Source organism: Dendropsophus ebraccatus, chromosome 11 (genome assembly GCF_027789765.1).
Source record: "Dendropsophus ebraccatus isolate aDenEbr1 chromosome 11, aDenEbr1.pat, whole genome shotgun sequence".
In the NCBI taxonomy this organism is placed as follows: Eukaryota; Metazoa; Chordata; class Amphibia; order Anura; family Hylidae; genus Dendropsophus; species Dendropsophus ebraccatus.
The window spans coordinates 56,336,873-56,358,847 of NC_091464.1; the positions used below are offsets into that span (position 1 = coordinate 56,336,873).

General features: G+C 44.0%; 1 protein-coding gene across 4 annotated transcripts in view; it reads right to left on the reverse strand.

The window, feature by feature from the left end:
* Nucleotides 1–1,817: 1,817 nt before the first annotated feature.
* Nucleotides 1,818–21,975, reverse strand: part of LOC138767776 (oocyte zinc finger protein XlCOF6-like) — an 83,914-nt gene continuing 63,756 nt past the window's right edge. The window contains exons 1-11 of one of the 4 annotated variants that reach the window (XM_069945550.1): nucleotides 20,071–20,187; nucleotides 19,789–19,962; nucleotides 19,574–19,697; nucleotides 19,373–19,470; nucleotides 19,193–19,274; nucleotides 19,016–19,116; nucleotides 18,836–18,917; nucleotides 18,521–18,618; nucleotides 16,951–17,032; nucleotides 15,376–16,171; nucleotides 1,818–3,488 (exon numbers count right to left, since the gene is read on the reverse strand). In XM_069945550.1, coding sequence (XP_069801651.1) covers nucleotides 2,309–3,488; nucleotides 15,376–16,171; nucleotides 16,951–17,032; nucleotides 18,521–18,618; nucleotides 18,836–18,917; nucleotides 19,016–19,116; nucleotides 19,193–19,274; nucleotides 19,373–19,470; nucleotides 19,574–19,697; nucleotides 19,789–19,962; nucleotides 20,071–20,148 — 2,895 coding nt within the window. In that variant the 5' untranslated portion in view covers nucleotides 20,149–20,187 and the 3' untranslated portion in view covers nucleotides 1,818–2,308. Of the gene's footprint in view, nucleotides 3,505–4,118; nucleotides 4,201–7,128; nucleotides 7,230–7,331; nucleotides 7,452–15,375; nucleotides 16,172–16,950; nucleotides 17,033–18,520; nucleotides 18,619–18,835; nucleotides 18,918–19,015; nucleotides 19,117–19,192; nucleotides 19,275–19,372; nucleotides 19,471–19,573; nucleotides 19,698–19,788; nucleotides 19,963–20,070; nucleotides 20,188–21,975 lie in introns of those variants that run through there. The other 3 variants (XM_069945547.1, XM_069945549.1, XM_069945546.1) reach the window with 3 other exon arrangements.

The following is a 21,975-nucleotide window of genomic DNA, read 5'->3' on the forward strand; positions in this document are numbered from 1 at the left end:
AAGGGTGTCCGTGACTAATGCAAGCCTATGGGTCTGGAAATCCGTCCGGATTTCCGGACGTGTGAAGGGGGCCTAACTCTTACCTAAGGCCCCATTCACACGTCCGTGTCAGTTTTTACTGTCAGGAAATCCTGATCAGGAGACCTAAAAAGTCATCAGGAAAGTATCAGGATTTCCTGACAGTAATCCGTTTTTACCATCAGGAAAAAACAGGATTTCCTGATGAGAAAAAAAAAAAAGTGTTCTCAATATGGCCTAGTTAGTATGCCAACATACATCACAGGTACACACATTGCCTCTAGTGCACCTGAATGGCCACAGGCTGCAGAAGTACAACTCCCATCATGGCCTGCCAACAGGGGCATGATGAGAGTAGTAGTTCTGCAACCTGGATGGCCACAGGCTGCAGAAGTACAACTCCCATCATGGCCTGCCAACAGGGGCATGATGAGAGTAGTAGTTCTGCAACCTGGATGGCCACAGGCTGCAGAAGTACAACTCCCATCATGGCCTGCCAACAGAGCATAATGAGAGTTGTACTTCTGCAACCTGGAAGGCCACAGGCAGAACTACAACTCCCATCATGGCCTGCCAACAGGGGCATGATGAGAATAGTAGTTCTGCAACCTGGATGGCCACAGACTGCAGAAGTACAACTCCCATCATGGCCTGCCAACAGAGCATAATGAGAGTTGTACTTCTGCAACCTGGATGGCCACAGGCTGCAGAAGTACAGTGGCGGTGGCGGGGTGATGCGATGCGGCGCGGTCGGCGGCGGCAGCTGATGTCCGGGTGCAGGGGCAGAGAAGCTGATGTCCTGTCCGATCCCTTGCGGTGGTGGCGGTGCGGCGTTCGGGCAGCGGGGGTGCCGGCGGGCTCTCAATCGTCCGGAATCACGGGCACTTTCCTGATGTACATCAGGAAAGTGCCCATGGTTCCGGCGCTCCCATAGACTTCTATGGGGGTGTCCGGGCCGGAATTCCGGACAAAAATAGGACATGTCCTATTTTTTCCGGATATATTTTCCGGAACGGACACCCTTCCGGAAAAATCCGGAAGGGTGTCCGTGACCAATTAAAGTCTATGGGTCCGGAAATCCGGATGGTTTTTCCGGACGTGTAAAGGGGGCCTAACCCCTTTAGCTAGATTATTCTCCCCTAGTCATGTAACCCTCTGCATACTACCTTCCTCCAGAGCTTGCTTTCCGCTCTGTTGGCACTGCTATACAATGCAGATGGGGGAGGACACCCTTTGAATTTTCATGTCTGGAACCAAAAAACTAAAATAATCAGACAAAGGTTTTAACATATGTGCATCTCACCCCAGGCCTTACTACTGCAGCACCTGTACTGTCTGTATTTCCTTTAGTTCACTTGTGGAGCATAACATTACACCAAGTAAGCTTTACTTGATAACTCATAGTTTGCTATGCCTTTACCAAGAAGCTTGACTATATCAGCTTTAGCCACTGTTGGTTGGCTTGGTGTCTCTGTTCCACCTGGTTTAGTCTCTTAGACCCTACTAGGAATATGGGACAGACTTTGTTACATTGTTTGTAGACTTTTAAAAAGTTTTAGCCATTTTATTTGTATCTGTGTATGTACTGTACATGTGTTTAGAGAATGTGATTTTTAGTATGGCCCGTTAACACTGAGTAAAAGTGGCGGAATTTTAAGCGGAGCCAGCGCCATAGACGCTGTATGAAATTCTGCCACTTTTGCACAGTGTGAACGGGCCCTGAGAGTTTCTCAAGTATCAGGTATAAAAAATAATGTCTGGATATTCGACATACAAAAAGAATAATACAAACAAAGCAATGAAAAGTCTCCACACTTTATTCTCAGAGAAGAATTTTTGCATGAAGATGAATTTTTTGCATGTAGAAACTTGGATGAGTTTGGATATAGCAGTAATGGTTTTCCGTATTGTATCTGGCCATATGTAATGTTATTCTCCTGCCTGATCTTCAGATTGAGGTGAAGAAACACAAGTCCATGCTGGGCAGTACAGTTACTGTACATGGATCTAATTCTAACGAACAGGATTCCTGCTCAGAACTCAATGTTCATCATACGGAGTATTAACAACCAATCGCTTAGCATAGACTCATGTCTCTCCATGTCTTATATGAATATGAGAGCAGAATAACATTACAGACAGACTATAACTTAGGAAGCATCATGAAATAGAAGGTCGTACACTGAAGCTCTACAACAGAGACATCTCCTACAATCCCAACAGTATAATGACTTCCCTAGGCAAATTATTAGGATGTCTGACTATAACCTTTAAAAAAGTTAGTGCAGAATTATTGCTTCTTCTCTTTGTGAGTTCTCAGATGTACTGTAAGATATGATTTTCTGTTAAAACACTTTGCACATTCGGGGCATGAAAATGGCTTCTCTCCTGTGTGAGTAAACTGATGTGTAAGAAGATGTGATTTTGAAGAAAAACATTTTCCACATTCAGAACATGAAAATGGTCTCTCTCCTGTGTGAAGTACCTGATGTCTAACAAGATGTGATTTTGAAGAAAAACCTTTTCCACATTTCAAGCATAAATATGGTTTTGCTCCTGTGTGAGTTCTGTGATGTTGCACAAGATATGATGCCTGACTAAATGATTTTCCACATTCTGTACATAAATATGGCTTCTCTCCTGTGTGAGTTCTCTGATGTATAACAAGACATGATTTTGAAGTAAAACATTTGTCACATTCCAAGCATAAAAATGGCTTCTCTCCTGTGTGAGTTCTCTGATGTTGCACAAGTTGTGATTCCAGGCTAAATGATTTTCCACATTCTGCACATGAAAATGGTTTCTCTCCTGTGTGAGTTCTCTGATGTTTCGCAAGTTCTGATTTCCAATTAAATGATTTTCCACATTCTGAACATATAAATGGCTTTTGCCCTGTGTGAGTTTTTAGATGTCCAACAAGAGATGACTTCTGGGTGAAACATTTTCCACATTCTGAACATGAAAATGGCTTATCTCCTGTGTGAGTTCTATGATGTTTTACAAGATCTGATTTCCAACTAAATGATTTTCTACATTCTGAACATGAAAATGGTTTGTGCCCTGTGTGAGTTTTTAGATGTCCAACAAGAGATGACTTCTTGGTGAAACAACTTCCACATTCTGGGCATGAAAATGGCTTAAGCCCAGTGTGAGTTTTTAGATGTTCAACAAGAGATGACTTGTGTGTGAAACAACGTCCACATTCTGAACATAAAAATGGCTTCTCTCCCGTGTGAGTTCTCTCATGTTCCACTAGAGTTCTTTTCCAAGTGAAACACTTCCCACATTCCAGACATGAAAATGGTTTCTCTCCTGTGTGGGTTTTCATATGTTTCACAAGATTTGATTTCAGACTAAAACATCTCACACATTTAGGACATGAAAATGGCTTCTCTCCTGTGTGAGTTTTTTGATGAGAAACAAGAAGTGATTTCTTATGAAAATATTTCCCACATTCAGAGCAGAATGGCCTCTTCCCATCTTCACCTGGAAAACGAAATAAAGAAATAACATGCATTTAAAAAAAAAGCAACAGAAAAACACTCAGGAAAGACACAGCAGGCCGAGTCATCTACAGGAGAAATCAGAACGCTACCAGGGTAGGGGCAGATAAACATTGGTTCTATAAATCCACTGCAGCAGCAGCCGGAGACTGTAAAAGCAAGGAAAGCGGTGGGCACCTGTGACTGGAGTTGAGCAAATTTACAGTAGTACGAAGCTAAACGCTCCATTATGTCTGTAATCTGCTCATCGGCCTGCTGCCTTTCAACTCACTGCTGCTCCATACCGCTCCTACCCAGGTGCTAGGAAAAGCTGGCTCCAGTCCTGGGAAATTGGAAGAAGTTTCCCAGGACTGGATCCAGCTTCTTCCAGCACCCAAGAAGGAGCGGCAGTCAGTTGTAAGGCAGCAGGATGATGAACGGATTACAGAGATAATGGAGCGTCTTGCTTCGTTATTACTGTAAATTTGCTCATCTCTACCTGTCACCATGCACAGCAGCTCCACAGCTCATTAATATCGTAAATATATCATAATTCATCTATACAATATATAAATCCTGGTAGAGGACTGTATGTGTAATATGTATGAAAGCTCTTACCATTCTCTGACACTGATATGGGGGTCTCAGCTCCCCTCGTTGTTCCTCCATAACTTTCCTGCAATGATATCACATTCTGGATCTGGGAATAAGACAAAACGAAATGGGACCTTAGATTAACTTATATCCAGGTGAGGGTTAAACCTCCAAACTGCAGAAATAGAAGAGGATGGAGGATCTCCTCTAGGGGCGATCAGACAGGATCAGCAGTCAGCCAGGTATATTACATATTTACAGTAATGTGTATGTTATGTCACATGAACTGATGGGAGCCGATCCATAAAGTGTCACTGTCGGTATAGCTTTAAAAAAAACTAAATCAACAGTAGATGTGATATAAAGCAAGTTTACATTCATAATTTTTTTTTTTAGTTAACATGGAAAACACGGCACTTCCTTTTTTTCTCAAACAGTCAGAAAACAGGAAGTCCTGTGTTTCCCAGGCTATCTGAGCGCTCAAAGAGAAGCCAGTCTTGTGACTGATGGACACAGTGAGCCGTGACTCTCTGTGTGGTGTCCCACCACTGGTGCAGTTTAGAGCACCTGAGTACTGTAAGTCACTCTCAGGTTTACAAGTGGGAGATGTAGTACTGTGTTTTCCCCACTAGGTGTCACCACTCTTTGGTTTCACCTGTTGCACAGCTGAAGTCACCAAGGGTCATTTGTCATGTGTTGTCTTGCTGGCCAATCAGGTGCTTATTCTCTATCCTATCCTGTATCTTCTCTTTCACACACATTCAGCCCCACCACTCACAGGAGAGTTTAGTTTCAGCCCCTGTAGGAGAAGTTAGTTCCTGGTGGGAGGAAAGGAGGAGTTAATAGTTGGACGTCCAAGTGGACGGATGTGTGAGACACTACTCTCTTCCAAAGTTGCCCCACTAGATCCTAAAACCAGTATGCAGTGCTAAGCTTACCTTACGGAAGAGAAGCCACCTAGAAAAACCCTTTTCCACACCAGAAACTTCTCTAAAAAAGTACAGGGCAGTATCCTGAAGAAAGAGGAACTGATCCCAGTAGGACAAAACTACCTTGAAAAAGTCTATATATCCTACAGTGCAGTGCAGGACAACTGGGAAACCTCGGAAGTCTGTTACACCCAGATAACTGACAACTAGGACTCGTATTACCCACCTAGGACAGGTATCTTGCAACTAGGGTGCATAAGGCGGATCAGAGCCACAACTGGCATCCTTGAGTATGAGTATCTTCTTACCTCTCTACCTATACACCTGCTTCGGCAGAGCACATTCACTACATTGGGCAGGGCACGGGTTTCCTCTGTGTCAGCACTAAGGTCGTGTGTCAAGATTTGCACTAATGTATCACATGTACTGTTAAACTGAAGTCTTACTTCATTAAAGTGTTTTTTTTTTAATTAAATGCACAGGACTCTGGTCAACTCTGTCAGCACCTACACCCACACAAACCACCCTATACTTGGGTTATTTCCCCTTTTTTGTGAGTGACAGTACCAACAACCCGGGTGGCTCTGCTACCACTCCAGGCTATTGTGACAAGTGCCCAAGTGACCCCAAACATTTCCGGAGGTTACCGACCATTGGGCATAGTTAACTGGCCAAAGCAGGTTACTGCCGCACAACACAGCGTCAGCTCATGACATCTGTACTAACCGGAATTCCTGTGGTTAGCCTGTTTTTTAACAACCAGCACAAGTTTAATAATCTGCCTTTAGGGTATATTCACACGGGCGGGCTTGCAGCGAGATTCTCGCTGCGAGCCCAGCAGGTCCTGGCAGTTCCCATACACTACATACTTGCTGCGGTCTAAACGTTGTTGTGTTGCCCAAACGTTGCAGTGTGTTGCCCAGCCGCAGCCACTGTTTGGCCGGGCGGGAGAGCAGGACGCCGGACCCGTGCAGCGAGGACAGGTAAAGTATATACACAGCGGGGGAGCAGAAGGGGTTAAGGGCGGTATAATTACATACTCGCTGCGGTCGTTTAGACCGCAGCAAGTATGTAGTGTATGGGAACTTCCAGGACCTGCCGGGCTCGCAGCGAGAATCTCGCTGCGAGCCCGTCCGTGTGAATATACCCTCAGGAGACTGGACCTGGATTTCTGATAAGTTCAGCTTTGTTTTACAGCATGATAACAAAAAAATAATGAAAGTAAATTGCAAACTTGAAAGTTGTAACAACAGTGACACTTTAAGTGGACAGCTGTGCTCACTAACATTCACTGACATCACAGCTTTTGTAGTAAAAAAAAGCCTTCTAACCCCCAACTTGCGATAACACCTACTTTCCATTAGTCAGTGACATGTCACTGTTTCCTTTTGTGGTGCCCTTACTATGAAAGACTGCTCCCAGTATTTCTTGTATTCTCTCTACTATTTGTAGACATCACCTCTCAGGACTAAATGAAGTTCATCACTATGACTGAGGCTGTACTAATGTCTTATGCAGCAGTACTGGATCTTACAGTACATGACAGGATTCTCTTAGCTTTAGAAGCAGCTGATTGGCATTGTGCTGTTAGTAATTGATTTACACTGCAGAACTTTACATTTATCCACATTGATTCTATAGATCGAAGGGCAGAGGAGGAAGTTTACCACAATATGTATATGTTAAACATCTGCTCGTTCACACAAGAAGTTTAGAACTGACCAAGGACATGTTCAGCCAGAGAGACCATAAACATGTTATAAGATATTGATAAAGTTAAACTTAGACCCACCAGATGTTTTTTTCTTATTTACATGAACCTAAAATATAATGTATATAAATTTGCTTACGCACATTTTGCCGTTAACGCCCACTCTGTATGTCCATATAAGCTGTCTTACAATACAAGGGGAGTTGACTGGATTGAGTCTGATTGAGTCTTTTTTTGTTTTCTATCTGAATTGCTCATATCTCTCAATCAGGAACTGCTCAGTATAAGAGAGGGTCTCCATAGAAGAACACCCTAAGAATAGCATATACTGCACTGCTGCTTTATATATAGAAGAAAGCTATAGATAATTTACAGTAACATCAGCTTCATGTACCTGATGATCCAGTGGGATATCTTCCTCCTCCTCCTCTTTACAATCCTGGGGATATAGAGGACGGGGACATCTCTCTGGTGGATTTCTACTACTGGATCCATCTATAGGAAATAATCACAGTGACTGAATACATTGTATTTATGTGATGATCAGATGATGGGGATCCAGGAGATCCATAACCCTAGTGTTTCCTCTCCTCTTACCTGGTGATGTGGGTGACTGCTGATCCTCCATCATGACATCCTTGTACAGATCCTTGTGTCCTTCTATATACTCCCACTCCTCCATGGAGAAATAGACAGAGACATCCTGACACCTTATAGGAACCTGACACAGACAATGATACAATTATCCTCCAGACCCCTCACCCCTTGGTGTTATTGTATAATGTCCCAGCATTCCCAGCAGCATTGCTCACCTCTCCAGTCAGCAGCTCAGTGATCCTGGAGGTAAGTTCTAGAATCTTCTGCTCATGTATCAGTGACTGAGGTGGAGGCTCGGTGATGGGGCTCTGGGTCCTGCTCCAGCCTCCGGACCTGACACCAGGGGGCGTCACACACTCACCAGACCCCTTCTTCACTACTGTGTAATCCTGTGTATGGTGACACTGATCACTACAGAGAGTCTAACAATCCTTCCCCTCCAGTCATTTACCTGCTTTATTACTAGAGATACAAGGGACGTCATGTGAGACTCTCACCTCTCCAGTTATCCAGTAGATTATCTCTAGGGTGAGGTCTAATATCCTTCCCGCCATCTGCTCTCTCTTCTTCTCCATCCTTGCGTATATGTCGGTGCTGGTTGGATTGTAGCTTGCCTGTGTTGCTGTTATTGAGCTGTCGCTGCTGGTAGAGTTATAGGCTGTCAGGTTTCGCCATGTACCTGTCTCTCATCCTCCTCTTCCTCCAGTGATGTTACAGCTCTGTATACTGCACACTACATGCTTTACATGGTCCTCTTCCTGCTTCCTCTCCCACCATACCCAGCATGCTTAGAGGGAAGGAAATAACCATCACTCTGAGCTCCGCCCAGTCCTCCCATCCCGGCCCCAGACTCCGCACACACTCCTACTGCTCACTGTGTGGAATAAGTATCATCTTACTTTGTGAGAGTATATATAATTATGCAAATCTCTCTCACTAAATAAACGGGTAGATAGACAGACTGAGACATAGACTGAGAGGAACGTGATATGCCATGGACTTCTATCTCACCCTGTGTTCACCATCTCCGTCCCGTCCCAATCATTCCTGCTTGCTTTTGAAATGCTAGGCTGGGTTCACACGCTGTAATACTGCATTTACATGGAACCGTTATCGTTCGAATTTTCGCAATAACGATCGCATTTGAACGATAATCGTTCCGTGTAAACACAGCAAATGATCAAGCGACGAGTGAAAAATCATTCATTTTGATCTTTCAACATGTTCTCAAATCAGCGTTCGTCATTCGCTAAAAATTCGGAGATCGCTTCGTGTAAACAGTCTTTCAAAGATTCACCCTATGTCAAAAATGGGCTTAAGCGATCTTAAAAATAATGATTTTTCTTACGAATTTTCTAACGACTTTTTTAACGATTTATTTGTCTAAAAGCTGATCGTTATAAAAACCAAATTGTTGCTTCGAAATCATTAAACTATTGATTGGGCGAATTATCTCTCCGTGTAAACTCAGCATAAGACAGCGGTAGTTCTGTGACACAGCTGTTTCACAGAATGGCTGCTGTCTGTGAAGTTCACCCCTGCATGTTGGGGTTTGCTTGCGTTCCAATTAAAGGGGTACTCCGGGCCGGGGAGTATTTTTGAGGATCACCGGGGAGGGGATGGAAATTGAAGCCAGAGGTCACTTACCTCCCCTGTTCCGGTGCCCGGATTGCGCCGCCCAGTACTCCTGTCCTGTGGCCGCTTCCTGGTCAGAGCTGCCGCATGAGAAGTGATGTCTCAAGGCAGCTCTGCCAATCAGCGGCCGTAGCGAGGTCCCGCCTCGGCCATTGAATGGCAGAGCTGCCTTCAGACGTCACGTATGTGGTGGTATTAGTCTGTATTTGGTGGTGGTGTTAGTGGTAATCTTTGTCCCTTGTAAACTGGTACTGTTTGTATTATTCGTTTTAGTATACTGGATTTGGTCAATAACAGTATGGTGGCAATGTGAGTGGTCATGGTGTGGCGGTAATAGTTGCCCCTTGTGTACCAGTAGTATTGATAACATTGTTCTCAGTATTCAGGATTTGGTCAGTGTGATGATGATATGTATGGTTATAATTTTTGCTCCTTATATAAAGGTGCTATAGTGGTGCTGAGCTGAGACCAGGTGGTGAGTTCCATTCCCCCAGAGCTGTGTGTATATAACTTTCTCTGAACGGTATATTATGCTTTTTATGGCTATTATCAGTTGGCATCGTATCCACCTTTCAAACTGTTACTTTTTATTACACTTATTCACAATTTAAACATCTCGATATCTCAAAGTTGACAAGCCCATGTGACCTAACTTATCACAAGTGTTTCTAATTGTAATTATTGTAATTATGTATGCACCAATCATTTGTATTCACATTATATATATATATATATATATATATATATATATATATATATATATATACACACACACACACACACACACACATTGTTGCCTCATGTTATCACGCTTGAAAAAGGTGGCGAGAAGCCACTGAAACATTGCGTCTTTGGTGTGCTGCACTATGAATATTTGAAATAAATCACAGATTCACCTTATTTACTGCTTGGAGTGCTGTGGATCACCAACACACCAAAAGATTTAACCCAAGTGTACAGATGTGTGTGGGTATGGGTGCACAAGGAGTAGGCCAGAGTCCAGTACTCAAGTAGAATAGAACTGTTAAATTAGGAGAATGTAGTACAAAACAAGAAAAGTACTTTTGGTCAGAATACAGTCCAGTGCAATACAAAAGGTATACAATCTTGCAAGAGGTTCAGGTGCTGGTAGCTGAGGAGTGAAGGTACTTTGCAGAAAGAAGTGTTTAGCAGTAAAGAAAGTGGAGGATAGGGATTGCCAGAGGAGCCTTGTCCAAGGTAGAAGTGTACTCTTCTGGAAAAGTAGAGGTGTGGAGAATAAGAGAATACTCACCGATGACTTCTAGTCTGACCGCCTTATGCCCTCTAGTTGCGGGCTACCTGTCCTAGGCGGATAATAAGAGACCCAGGCCTTGTTATCTGGGCTAGGCAGACTTCCAATCCTTTCCGTACCTTTGTTCCACTGGGTTCAGTTCCAGAATGAACTGTCTTCCTCTAACAGTCTTCATGGCCATTATGTCCTTGACAGCACAGATGTCAGAGGAGATGGCTTTCGGAGAAGGAAAGATGAGCTTCCTTGAAAAATGGTTGAGGACCACCGGATTTAAGAGGAAGATGTGGAAAGAGTTCAGGATCTGCATGGTGGGGGGCGTATGGAGTTTATAGGCCACAGGATTTATGCGCTTCAGAACCATAAATGGAAAAAGGAACCGTGGGCCCAACTTGTAGCTTGGGATATTCAGCTGCACATACTTGGCAGACAACCACACTTTGTCACGGGGGGGGGGGGGGGGGGGGAAGTTATGGCAGGTCTGCTCTTCTTGTCCACCTCGGACTTTATCCGACTGGTTTCATACATCAGGGATTGGTGTGTCTGTACCCAAATTGACGCAAAATCTCTGACCAATTCGTCCATGGCAGGTACCTTGGAGGAAGTAGACAGAGAAAACGGAGGATGAGGATGACGCCCTTAGACTATGAAGAATGGAAATAATCCTGTGGAACTCATGTCCAGATGGTAATAGAAAAACACCCACGGACACAGACTTGACCAATCATCCTGGCGGGCAAGCGGGTGAGTACGCAAACAGACTAATCAGGGAGATGCATTATGGGAAAAATAGTTTCCTATCTTGGTTATAGATTGGCTTTTAGAAAGACTTGTAACTCAGGAATGGCAGCAGCTAGAAAGACAGGAAATGGTACAAAATGCTCAGGGGGACTTGGTGAGTAAGACCAGCTACCATTTGCTCTTAGGTGGATAACCCCTTCAACAACTGCTGTGGGAGCTCAGGGATGTTCAGGTGGAATTAGTTTGGTCTGAATTCTTTTCTCTGGCGGCAGATGAACTCTCTACACCTGCATGAGCGGGAGGCATCTGCAAGATTGCACTTGCTGCAGTAGGTGACCTCCAGGTCGCTGACCCTGACTTGGCTTTCTAGCGGAGGCAGGTAAGGTGCACATATAAACACGTGGGCAGGCAGGATCGCAGCAGGACTCATGGCCAGAACCATGGGCAGGAGGGCGGCAACCCTAGAAGTTTGTATGTAGAGGCACCAACAGGAAGGTCAGGGCAGGGTCAAGCATTTATAGGGGAGTGCATAGTGCAGTAACCAATTAAAGGTGTACCGCCCCTTTAAATTTCACTCAGCCAGCACAAGTGCCAACGGAGGAGGCAAGCAGGAGGGTGGAGCAGAGGGGTGAGGTGCCCTGCCGAGCCAAAGAAATGGCACCACGGAGTCCCTGCCCGTGGGCTCCAGCATCAGGCAGACAGCTCGTACAAGATCAGGTTCAGGGGCCCCAAAAAGCTAAATTTTCTCTTCACTGTGTACTTGACCTTTTTGCAAATACTGCAGACTTGAGTGAATTGGGCTTGGAGGCTTAGAAGATGTAAAATCATTAGTATGTGGCTAAGCCATCCACCATTTTGTGCCAAACGTCATCTTTGGATGCACGGTCGAATCCCTGCTGCCGTCCCTCCTCCGCCGTGTCACAACTGTGCTCAGCCAATCGCGGCTGAGCACAGTTATGACGCGGCGGAGGGGGGACAGCGGCAGGGATTCGGCTGTGCGTCCGAAGATGACGTTTGGCACAAAATGGCGGACGGCCCTCGACACGGATCAGGTAATGTATAATGCACCACACACTTCCGGGTACACGTGTGGGGGTGGTGGGACACGGGAAGGGGACGATTCACAGACATAACATACATTACAAAGTTGTATAACTTTGAAATGTGTGTTATTCTGGGAATAATTTTTTAGCGCCGCACTACCCCTAAGTACCGGCCAGATGATCTCTTCGGCCGCAGAGCTCTGATGCGGGCGCATCAGGGCGCGCCCACATCAGAGCTTCCCATAGCGCACAGTGAAGCAAGCGGCCGGAGCCGCTCACTTCACTGTGTGAACTGACAGGTCTTTCTGCGGCCGGAATTCAGTGAATTCCAGTTTTGTTCCAGCGCCGTATGGGCTCCCGGCCGGAGCGTGTACGATGTGTGTACGCTCCGGCCTGGATCCCATTGCACATAAGGAATTGTTCCACAACGCAAAACTACGGCCGTAGTTCTGCGTCGAGAACTACGGCCGTAGCTTTACGTTGTGTGAACATAGCCTTATAGTGCGCACTGAGAATCAAACACCCTGACACATTGATGGTTAAGGTGGATCTCCTTTATTCAAAGATGGCAGCCAGTATATATATCCTGGGGCGTGTGCTCTTCTACCAAGGCTCGTGTTAGTACTTTTTTGGCTGGGGTACAAAAAGAGTTAGTTACTTAGCACTAGTGATTACTAACGTAAGCTTTAACCCTTAGGCGACCCGTACGTCCAGGGGCGCCCCCCGCGTTTAGAGCGGGGCCGCGCTCTGAACCGCCGCGATCCCGGGTGCTGCATGTAGCCCGGGATTGCGGCTATTAGCGGGCACGGTGTGATCGCCGTGCCCGCTAATCAGGTAATCGGAGGCAGCTGTCAAAGATGACAGCTGCCTACGATTACCGGCTGCAGATGATCGGTGGTGGTATAGTGGGGAGATCGCTCCTCCGGACGTTGTCCCGGAGGAGCGATCTCTGTACCTGCTGCCGGCCGGGGACCTCTCCAAGATGGCGCTGTCCCCGGCTCGGCACTCATTTGTTTTCGGCTGCAGCAGCCGAAAGCAAACGAGTGCCGATCTCATTGATCTTTGCTGTATAACTATACAGCAAAGATCTCAATGAGAGATCTGAGTGCATATACTAGAAGTCCCCCATGGGGGCTTCTAGTATATGTGTAAAAGTAAAGATAAAAGTGTAATTATTAGTAAAAAGCCCCCTCCCCTAATAAAAGTCAGAATCACCCCCTTTTCCCATGTTATAAATAAAAATAAACAAATAAATAAATAAACGTTTGCTATTGCCGCGTCTGTAATCGCCCAAACCAAAAAATCCCAAAGTGCAAAATTGCGCATTTTTGGTTGCATCAAATCCAGAAAAATTGTAATAAAAAGCGATCAAAAAGTCGTATATGCGCAATCAAGGTACCGATAGAAAGTAAACATCATGGCGCAAAAAATGACACCTCACACAGCCCCATAGACCAAAGGATAAAAGCGCTACAAGCCTGAGAATGGAGCGATTTTATGTTTTTAATCGTAAGGACTTGAGGAACATAACAAGTCAGATTTACCCCAGGGCGAACGGCGTAAAAACTCAAACCCCCCAAATAAAAGAAATGCTTTTTTTTTTTTCAATTTCACCACACTTTGAATTTTTTTCTGGTTCTCAGTGTACTTTATGCAAAAATTCAGCCTGTCATTGCAAAGTCCAATTAGTGGCGCAAAAAATAAGGGCTCATGTGGGTTTCTAGGTGAAAAAAATGCAAGTGCTATGGCCTTTTAAACACAAGGAGGAAAAAACGAAAATGCAAAAATTTAAATTGGCCCGGTCCTCTAAGGGTTAAGGAATGTAAACATCTCTACATGTTTAGAAGGTCAACGCCATATTGTAATGGCTGCACTAAATATACAAAATATCACATCCTTAACCCCTTAACGGCAATACGCCCTATTGCCGGTAAGGGCGTTCAGAGCGGGGCCGCACGGCGACCCCGCTCTGAACCGCGGCGGTCCCGGGTGCCGCTTGTAACCCGGGACCGTAGGTATTAGCGGGCACGGTCCGATCGCCGTGCCCGCTAATACAGTAATCAGATGCAGCTGTCAAACATAACAGCTGCATCCGATTACCGGATCCAGCGTCTCCCTGGTGTCTAGTGGCGGAGATCGCTCCTCCGGGATGTTATCCTGGAGGAGCGATCTCCGTTTCTGAAGCCGGCCGGGGACCGCTCCAAGATAGCGCCGTCCCTGGCTCGGCACTTGTTTACTTCCGGCTGCAGCAGCCGAAAGCAATTGAGTGCCGATCTCATGGATCTCTGCAGCATATCTATGCTGCAGAGATCTCAATGAGAGATCAAAGTGTATATACTAGAAGTCCCCCAGGGGGGCTTCTAGTATATGTGTAAAAAAAAAATATATAGTGTTGTTGTCAATAAAAAGCCCCCTCCCCTAATAAAAGTCTGAATCACCCCCCTTTTCCCAGGTTATAAATAAAAGTAAACAAATAAATAAACAAACATGTTTGCTATCGCCGCGTGCGTAATCGCCCGAACTATTAATCACATTCCTGATCTCGTACGGTGAACGGCGTAAGCGCAAAAAAATCCCAAAGTGCAAAATTGCGCATTTTTGGTCGCATCAAATCCAGAAAAATTGTAATAAAAAGCGATCAAAAAGTCGTATATGCGCAATCAAGGTACCGATAGAAAGAACACATCATGGCGCAAAGAATGACACCTGACACAGCCCCATAGACCAAAGGATAAAAGCGCTATAAGCCTGGGAATGGAGCGGTTTTAAGTGACATATATTTGTTGACAATGGTTTGAATTTTTTACAGGCCATCCGATACAATATAAGTTATACATGTTATATATCGTCTTGACGAACGTGCATAACAAGTCAATTTTACCCCAGGGCGAATGGCGTAAAAACACATTTTCACCCAAATAAACAAAATGCGTTTTTTTTTCCAATTTCACCACACTTTGAATTTTTTTCTGGTTTCGCAGTATACTTTATGCAAAAATTCAGCCTGTCATTGCAAAGTACAATTAGTGACGCAAAAAATAAGGGCTCATGTGGGTTTCTAGGTGGAAAAATGCAAGTGCTATGGCTTTGATGCACAAGGAGGAAAAAACGAAAACGCAAAAATCGAAATTGGCTCTGTCCTTAAGGGGTTAACAGATGGATAGGCAAAATTAGATTATTTCTGATTCACTCTTTACTATTTATTATCCAGACCCTTCATTTGAAAATTGGTCCTCCTTAACAACAATAATATATCATTTGCTACTTAATTCTTTGCTACATTCTGAGCACGAAAATGGCTCCACCCGAGTGTGAGTGTCTTAACTATGTGAATTGTGAAGAAAACATTTCCCACTTGTTTAAACATGGAAATGGCTTCTCCCTTGAGTGAATTCTCTGATGTTTAACAAGTCCTGATGTCTGGCTGAAACTTTTCCCACATTCTGAACATAAAAACGGCTTCTCCCCTGTGTGAATTCTGTGGTGTTTAGCAGCATCTGATTTCTGACTAAAAGATTTCCCACATTCTGTACATGAATATGGCTTCTCTCCTGTGTGAGTTCTCTGATGTCTAACGAGATCTGATTTTAGACAAAAAGATTTCCCACATTCTGAACATACAAACGGCTTCTCCCCTGTGTGAGTTCTATGATGAATAACAAGGACATATTTCTTGCTAAAACATTTCCCACATTCTGAGCACGAAAACGGCTTCTCTCTAGTGTGAGTTGTCTGATGTCCCATAAGATTTGATTTTAGACGAAAAGATTTTCCACATTCTGTACATGAAAATGGCTTCTCCCCTGTGTGAGTTCTTTGATGTCTAACAAGATCTGAATTCAGACGAAAAGATTTTGCACATTCTGAACAGTTAAAATGCTTCTCCCCTGTGTGAATTCTCCGATGACTTCCTCGATGTGATTTCTCATGAACATATTTTCCCCATTCTGAGCACTGCAATGGTCTTTCATTTGTGGGAATTCTCTGTTGCTTGGGGAGATAAGATTTCTTCAAGGAAGGTTTCCCACATTCAGAACTTGCAACACTTTTATGTCCAGTTGTTTTTTTGCCATTCTGTAATTGATCATCTTCTATTTCACAGCAGGGAGATAACAGGAGATTTTCATCTGAGTTTTTTGTGTTGTCTTCTTCTGAAAAGGGAGAGATAGATATGTTATTATCTAAGAAATGAAGTCATGCATCAAAAGTATAAAACTGAAGTGTGTCAAAAACATACAATCAATTGTATTTTTCATTCTATATGCACAGGTGGTATATACACAGTATATGTCTTACAAAAGCCCATATATAATTCGTACTGCACAAACTCCTAGATGAAGCGCCAGCAGAAATTCCTTATCCTTTAGGTTTTAAAGCGAATGTACCATTAAATAAGTATTACCCATGTATAGAGTGGTGCCTTTTTTTGAACCGCAACGGGCCAGGGGTGAAGCACTGAAGGCGGGCCAGCCTTACTCCAGTGGGAGGAAACCCCCGCCCTTCTATGACGGCGCTCTATTAGATTCAATAGAACGGTGCTGTACAAGGGAACCAGACCGCGGTTCAAAAAAAGGACCGCAGCACCGGCTTCCCTGCGCCAGCACCATTCCATACATGGGCAATACCTAAAGCGAATGTACCTGATTTGCTTTAAAATGTTCTCACTGTTCTTAAACCAATTGCCCTCTATATAAATTATATACATCGATAATAAATTCACATCATAAGGGCAGAATACTACACCTTTAAGACTGTTACATGAACCCCATTAACACAAAAGAAGTGGTATAGACCCCTAGACCACATTGACACTAAACGCCTTATTACAGGGTAATTATTGGCTGAATAGGGTATTACACCCTGTGCAACAGGGACGGTGGCCAATTTGTTTTCTAATCGCATCATTTTAACCTGCAAAATAAAGTCTTACCATTCTTAAACATTGATATGGGCTCTTCCTGACCCCTCAGTTTTCCTCCATAACTTTCCTGCACAAATCCCACATTATGGACCTGAAAAAAAAAAAAAAAAAAAAAAACACAAAACTTAGTTTACCCTATACCCAGGTAGTGCCCCAAACCATCACAGCCTGGATGCCATCATACACGCAGGGACGCCATCCACCAGCTCATCAGAGCAAGGATGTCATCAGCGACCTTGTACATCAGGCATCACAGGGAGGTCCATAGATACATCAGTGCATCGGGCATACCCTCCACCAAGAAGAACCTTTCTAGGGTAGATTCACACGCTGTGGATCCACAGCAGATTTCATATGAATAACTAAAGACAGCATCAAATCTGCACCATCAAATCTGCTGCAGATCCTGTACGTGTGAATGCACCCTTAGAGATTCATCTATCTATACACATATTGCCTATACGGATTGCACGCACCTTCATCTTTCCCTATATCCTGGCTATACAAGTGCTATGTGAACTATACGTACTCTCATACTAACCTGGGCCAGGGAACCCTATGGGAAGGAGAACAGACTCAAATGTATCAGTGACTACCTCACTCATTCACAAGCCTGCACTACATCTCAGTAAAACTGACCGGTGTATTCCCTGAAGAACCCAGTGCCATCTACAGGGGGAAATGCATCGGCAGACGAGACAGGGCCATGAACAACCCACCTGTGACAGGGTATCTTTAAATTACTGTCCGAGGCAGGAGGCATTACTTACCATTACTCACTGCCCTTGAAGACACAATTACAGGCTATACATTTGTACACTACGATACATGTCACACTAGATATTAGGTGTTATCAATACAACAGTATTTATTCCAGTAATGTAGGGTCAGCCCGGCCTGGCCAGGGGGATGGCCATAACAGGTGGTCCATAGAGGTGCAGGCCCACTGTTACCACTACCAAACATACCTCGGTGGGCCTTCGTCCTGTAACTGCTGCAGCTGTAGGAACTATATGTATGCTTACTGTCACTTAGAATATTTTTTGTGCTGATATATTGATTAAAAGTGAGTTTTATCTCACTTGCTTGTCAACCACGGTGCTTATTCACTTAAAGTTTATTGTTTGTCTAGAAAAGACACTATGGGGAAATTTATCTGTGAATATCCCACTCTGCTAAAACCCATTTATTCTGTTCCTATAGTTAGGAAAAGAAAAGAACACAAATAGAATGAACATCGACCCTGGTGCCTAAATCTGCTTCTCAAACATTTTGCACAGGGGCCTCCGCCAACGGAGCGATGCCTGGGCCTTACCATCTGTGGTGGAAGTCCATGCAAGAATAAAACTATTGCTCAGTCTCCTAAACTCTATAAGCACAAAATCAATAGTAAGCACTAAGTCAATAATGTTCCTAAAGCAGAGATTGTTACAGCCTGGGAAAGGATTGTGCAGCTTAAAGTAACTTTTGTGAAAACTCCCTCAACTGTGCCTCACCAGCAACTAGGGGGCGCCTCACTGTTTGAAAAGCACTGGTGCAGATGTGGCTGCTAATAATGATCATGTCCACAATAATATACCTGATGATCCAGTGGGATATCCTCCTCTTCTTCTATACAATCCTGGGGATATAGAGATCGGGTAGATCTCTCTGGTGGATTTCTACTACTGGATCCATCTATAGGAAATAATCACAGTGACTGAATACATTGTATATATGTGATGAACAGATCACCGGGGGAGGGGGGGCACAATCTAGTACCACCTTGAGGGCCCTATTACATAGTTATTATTGGCTAGATAAGTTACTACACCCTGTGTAATAGGGTTGCCGACTGGAGTTTGCTTGTTTGTTGGCTGATCATGTCATTTTATCCTACAAAATATAGTCTTACCGTTCTCTGGCACTGATATGTTCTTTTCCTGTTCACCTGCTGTTCCTCCACAACTTTCCCCCACAGATCCCACATTATAGGTCTGGGAAAAATACAAAAAAGGAATTAATTTTACTTTATTCCCAGTAAATGGTTAAACATTTCTAGAGACAAAAATGATCAGGTCCATAAGTCATGTACCTGATGACCCAGCGGGATATCTTCCTCCTCCTCCTCTTTACAATCCTGGGGATATAGAGGACAGGGACATCTCTCTGGTGGATTTCTACTACTGGATCCATCTATAGGAAATAATCACTGGAGTTTGCTTGTTTGTTGGCTGATCATGTCATTTTATCCTACAAAATATAGTCTTACCGTTCTCTGGCACTGATATGTTCTTTTCCTGTTCACCTGCTGTTCCTCCACAACTTTCCCCCACAAATCCCACATTATAGGTCTGGGAAAAATACAAAAAAGGAATTAATTTTACTTTATTCCCAGTAAATGGTTAAACATTTCTAGAGACAAAAATGATCAGGTCCATAAGTCATGTACCTGATGACCCAGCGGGATATCTTCCTCCTCCTCTTTACAATCCAGGGCATATAGAGGACTGGGACATCTCTCTGGTGGATTTCTACTACTGGATCCATCTATAGGAAATATTCACAGTGACTGAATACATTGTATATATGTGATGATCAGATGATGGAGGATCCAGGAGATCCATAACCCTAGTGTTTCCTCTCCTCTTACCTGGTGATGTGAGGGACTGCTGATCCTCCATCATGACATCCTTGTACAGATCCTTGTGTCCTTCTATATACTCCCACTCCTCCATGGAGAAATAGACAGAGACATCCTGACACCTTATAGGAACCTGACACAGACAATGATACAATTATCCCCCAGACCCCTCACCCCTTGGTGTTATTGTATAATGTCCCAGCATTCCCAGCAGCATTGCTCACCTCTCCAGTCAGCAGCTCAGTGATCCTGGAGGTAAGTTCTAGAATCTTCTGCTCATGTATCAGTGACTGAGGTGGAGGCTCGGTGATGGGGCTCTGGGTCCTGCTCCAGCCTCCTGACCTGACACCAGGGGGCGTCACACACTCACCAGACCCCTTCTTCACTACTGTGTAATCCTGTGTATGGTGACACTGATCACTACAGAGAGTCTAACAATCCTTCCCCTCCAGTCATTTACCTGCTTTATTACTAGAGATACAAGGGACGTCATGTGAGACTCTCACCTCTCCAGTTATCCAGTAGATTATCTCTAGGGTGAGGTCTAATATCCTCCCTGCAATCTGCTCCCTCTCCTTCTCCATCTTCCTGAAGTCACTGATGAAAAGCTCTATATTCTTTCAAACCTGAGAGAAAACGAGATGTAATGAAATCTTATCTTCCAAGAAGTATAGTGTCTCACTAATTGTGAATTATAAAGAACTACTGATACCAGCAGACAGGGGGATTACTTCCATATAGAAGACTTCTGATCTTATGATAGCTATCTATGTAAAGTTCAGTAGTCAGCCATCCCTGACACATAGTAACTACAGGCTAATAATTATAGTACTAATCCCTCTATACAGGTTCCATAGTGCAGTGCACCACATACAGCAGCTGGATCTAATCTTCCCGGAGGCGGCTATATATCTAATCATCCCTAGACATTAGCAGCAGTAGTATCAGTTTCCAATACTGAGTTGGCCTACAGAAGGACCTATTCCACATCCATCATTTCCCTCCACTTTATATTATTATTTATTTTTAAAGCGCCCTTGATTCCAGAACGCTCTACAAGCAATAGGGGGTGACAGACAGAACATTACAAAATCAAAACACATTACATGAATAAGGTTAATGGCAGACTGGTACATAGAAATAGAGGACCCTGTCCACAAGGGGTTACGATCTACAAATAATCCCAAATTATAAGGCAACCCTGCAGCTGTACATTCCCTTAAATGGGTTATCTCAGACATTAAGAGGTCATAAAAGTGCCACAGAAAGTGGATATATACATAACTAAAGATACGTCACTACCTGGCTGTGTTTATGTTGCTTTCTGTCTCCTCTCCTCCTCATTGTGCACTAACACTTCCTGGTGGGGGAGGGAGTAGTTCTCTGCCACCTCTTCCTCCTCCCTCCCATCTGCATTTCATTCAATAGCTGCATCCCCTCCTACTACACCCCCAGCATCTGTGTCCTGCCCCATCCTCCTCTGGTCACATGACTCCTCTCCCTCCACCTCCTCTGGTCACATGACTCCCCTCCCTCCACCTCCTCTGGTCACATGATTCCCCTCCCTCCACCTCCTCCTCTGGTCACATGACTCCACTCCCTCCCTCCACCTCCTCCTCCTCTGGTCACATGATGATGACAAAGATTTTTTTCTGATGTTTCTGAACCTTGATGACCTCAGCAGTCACTTATGACAGCATGCATTTGACCATGAGTGATGTCATAGCAGACACCTACACTCTGCACTCATAACAGAGTGATCTGACATAGGAGACAGAAAGCAACACAAATGCATCCAGATAGTAAAGTATCTTTACTTATGAATATATCCACGTTCTGTAGCACTTATAACTTCTAAGGGATTATTCCCACGTCCCATAAACTACAGATGCTTCAGATAGACAGTGGTAGTAAAAAAGAGTGGAATCGCGCTCAAAATAGTATAGTATATTGTAGAATCAGTGAAATCAATTCATAAACACAGTTAGTACTCACTCTGAGTACAGGACCAGCCAATAAACCCCCTCCAAGCAGGTGTATAAATAATTCAGCACCGAGGTCCAAAATGGAAACAGTTTAATCAATAACGAGGTGACGCGTTTCCGTAGCAAATCTGCCACCTTTCTCAAGCCTTTACAACAACACATGAATAACAAACCCATTTATATATACTTAAAAACTTACATGTCCCAATGAGATTCCGTGCGTTACCACCAGATGTGACAGTGGACACAGACAGGCGGGATTCTGTCTGTTTTACTCAGTGTAAATATACCCTTACATAGGAAATTTTAAAGGAGAAGTCTGGTGAAAATTTTTATTAAAGTATTATATTGGCCCCTAAAAGTTAAACAAATAACCAATATACACTTATTAAGGGAAATGCACATAAAGTGCTTTTTTTCCCTGCA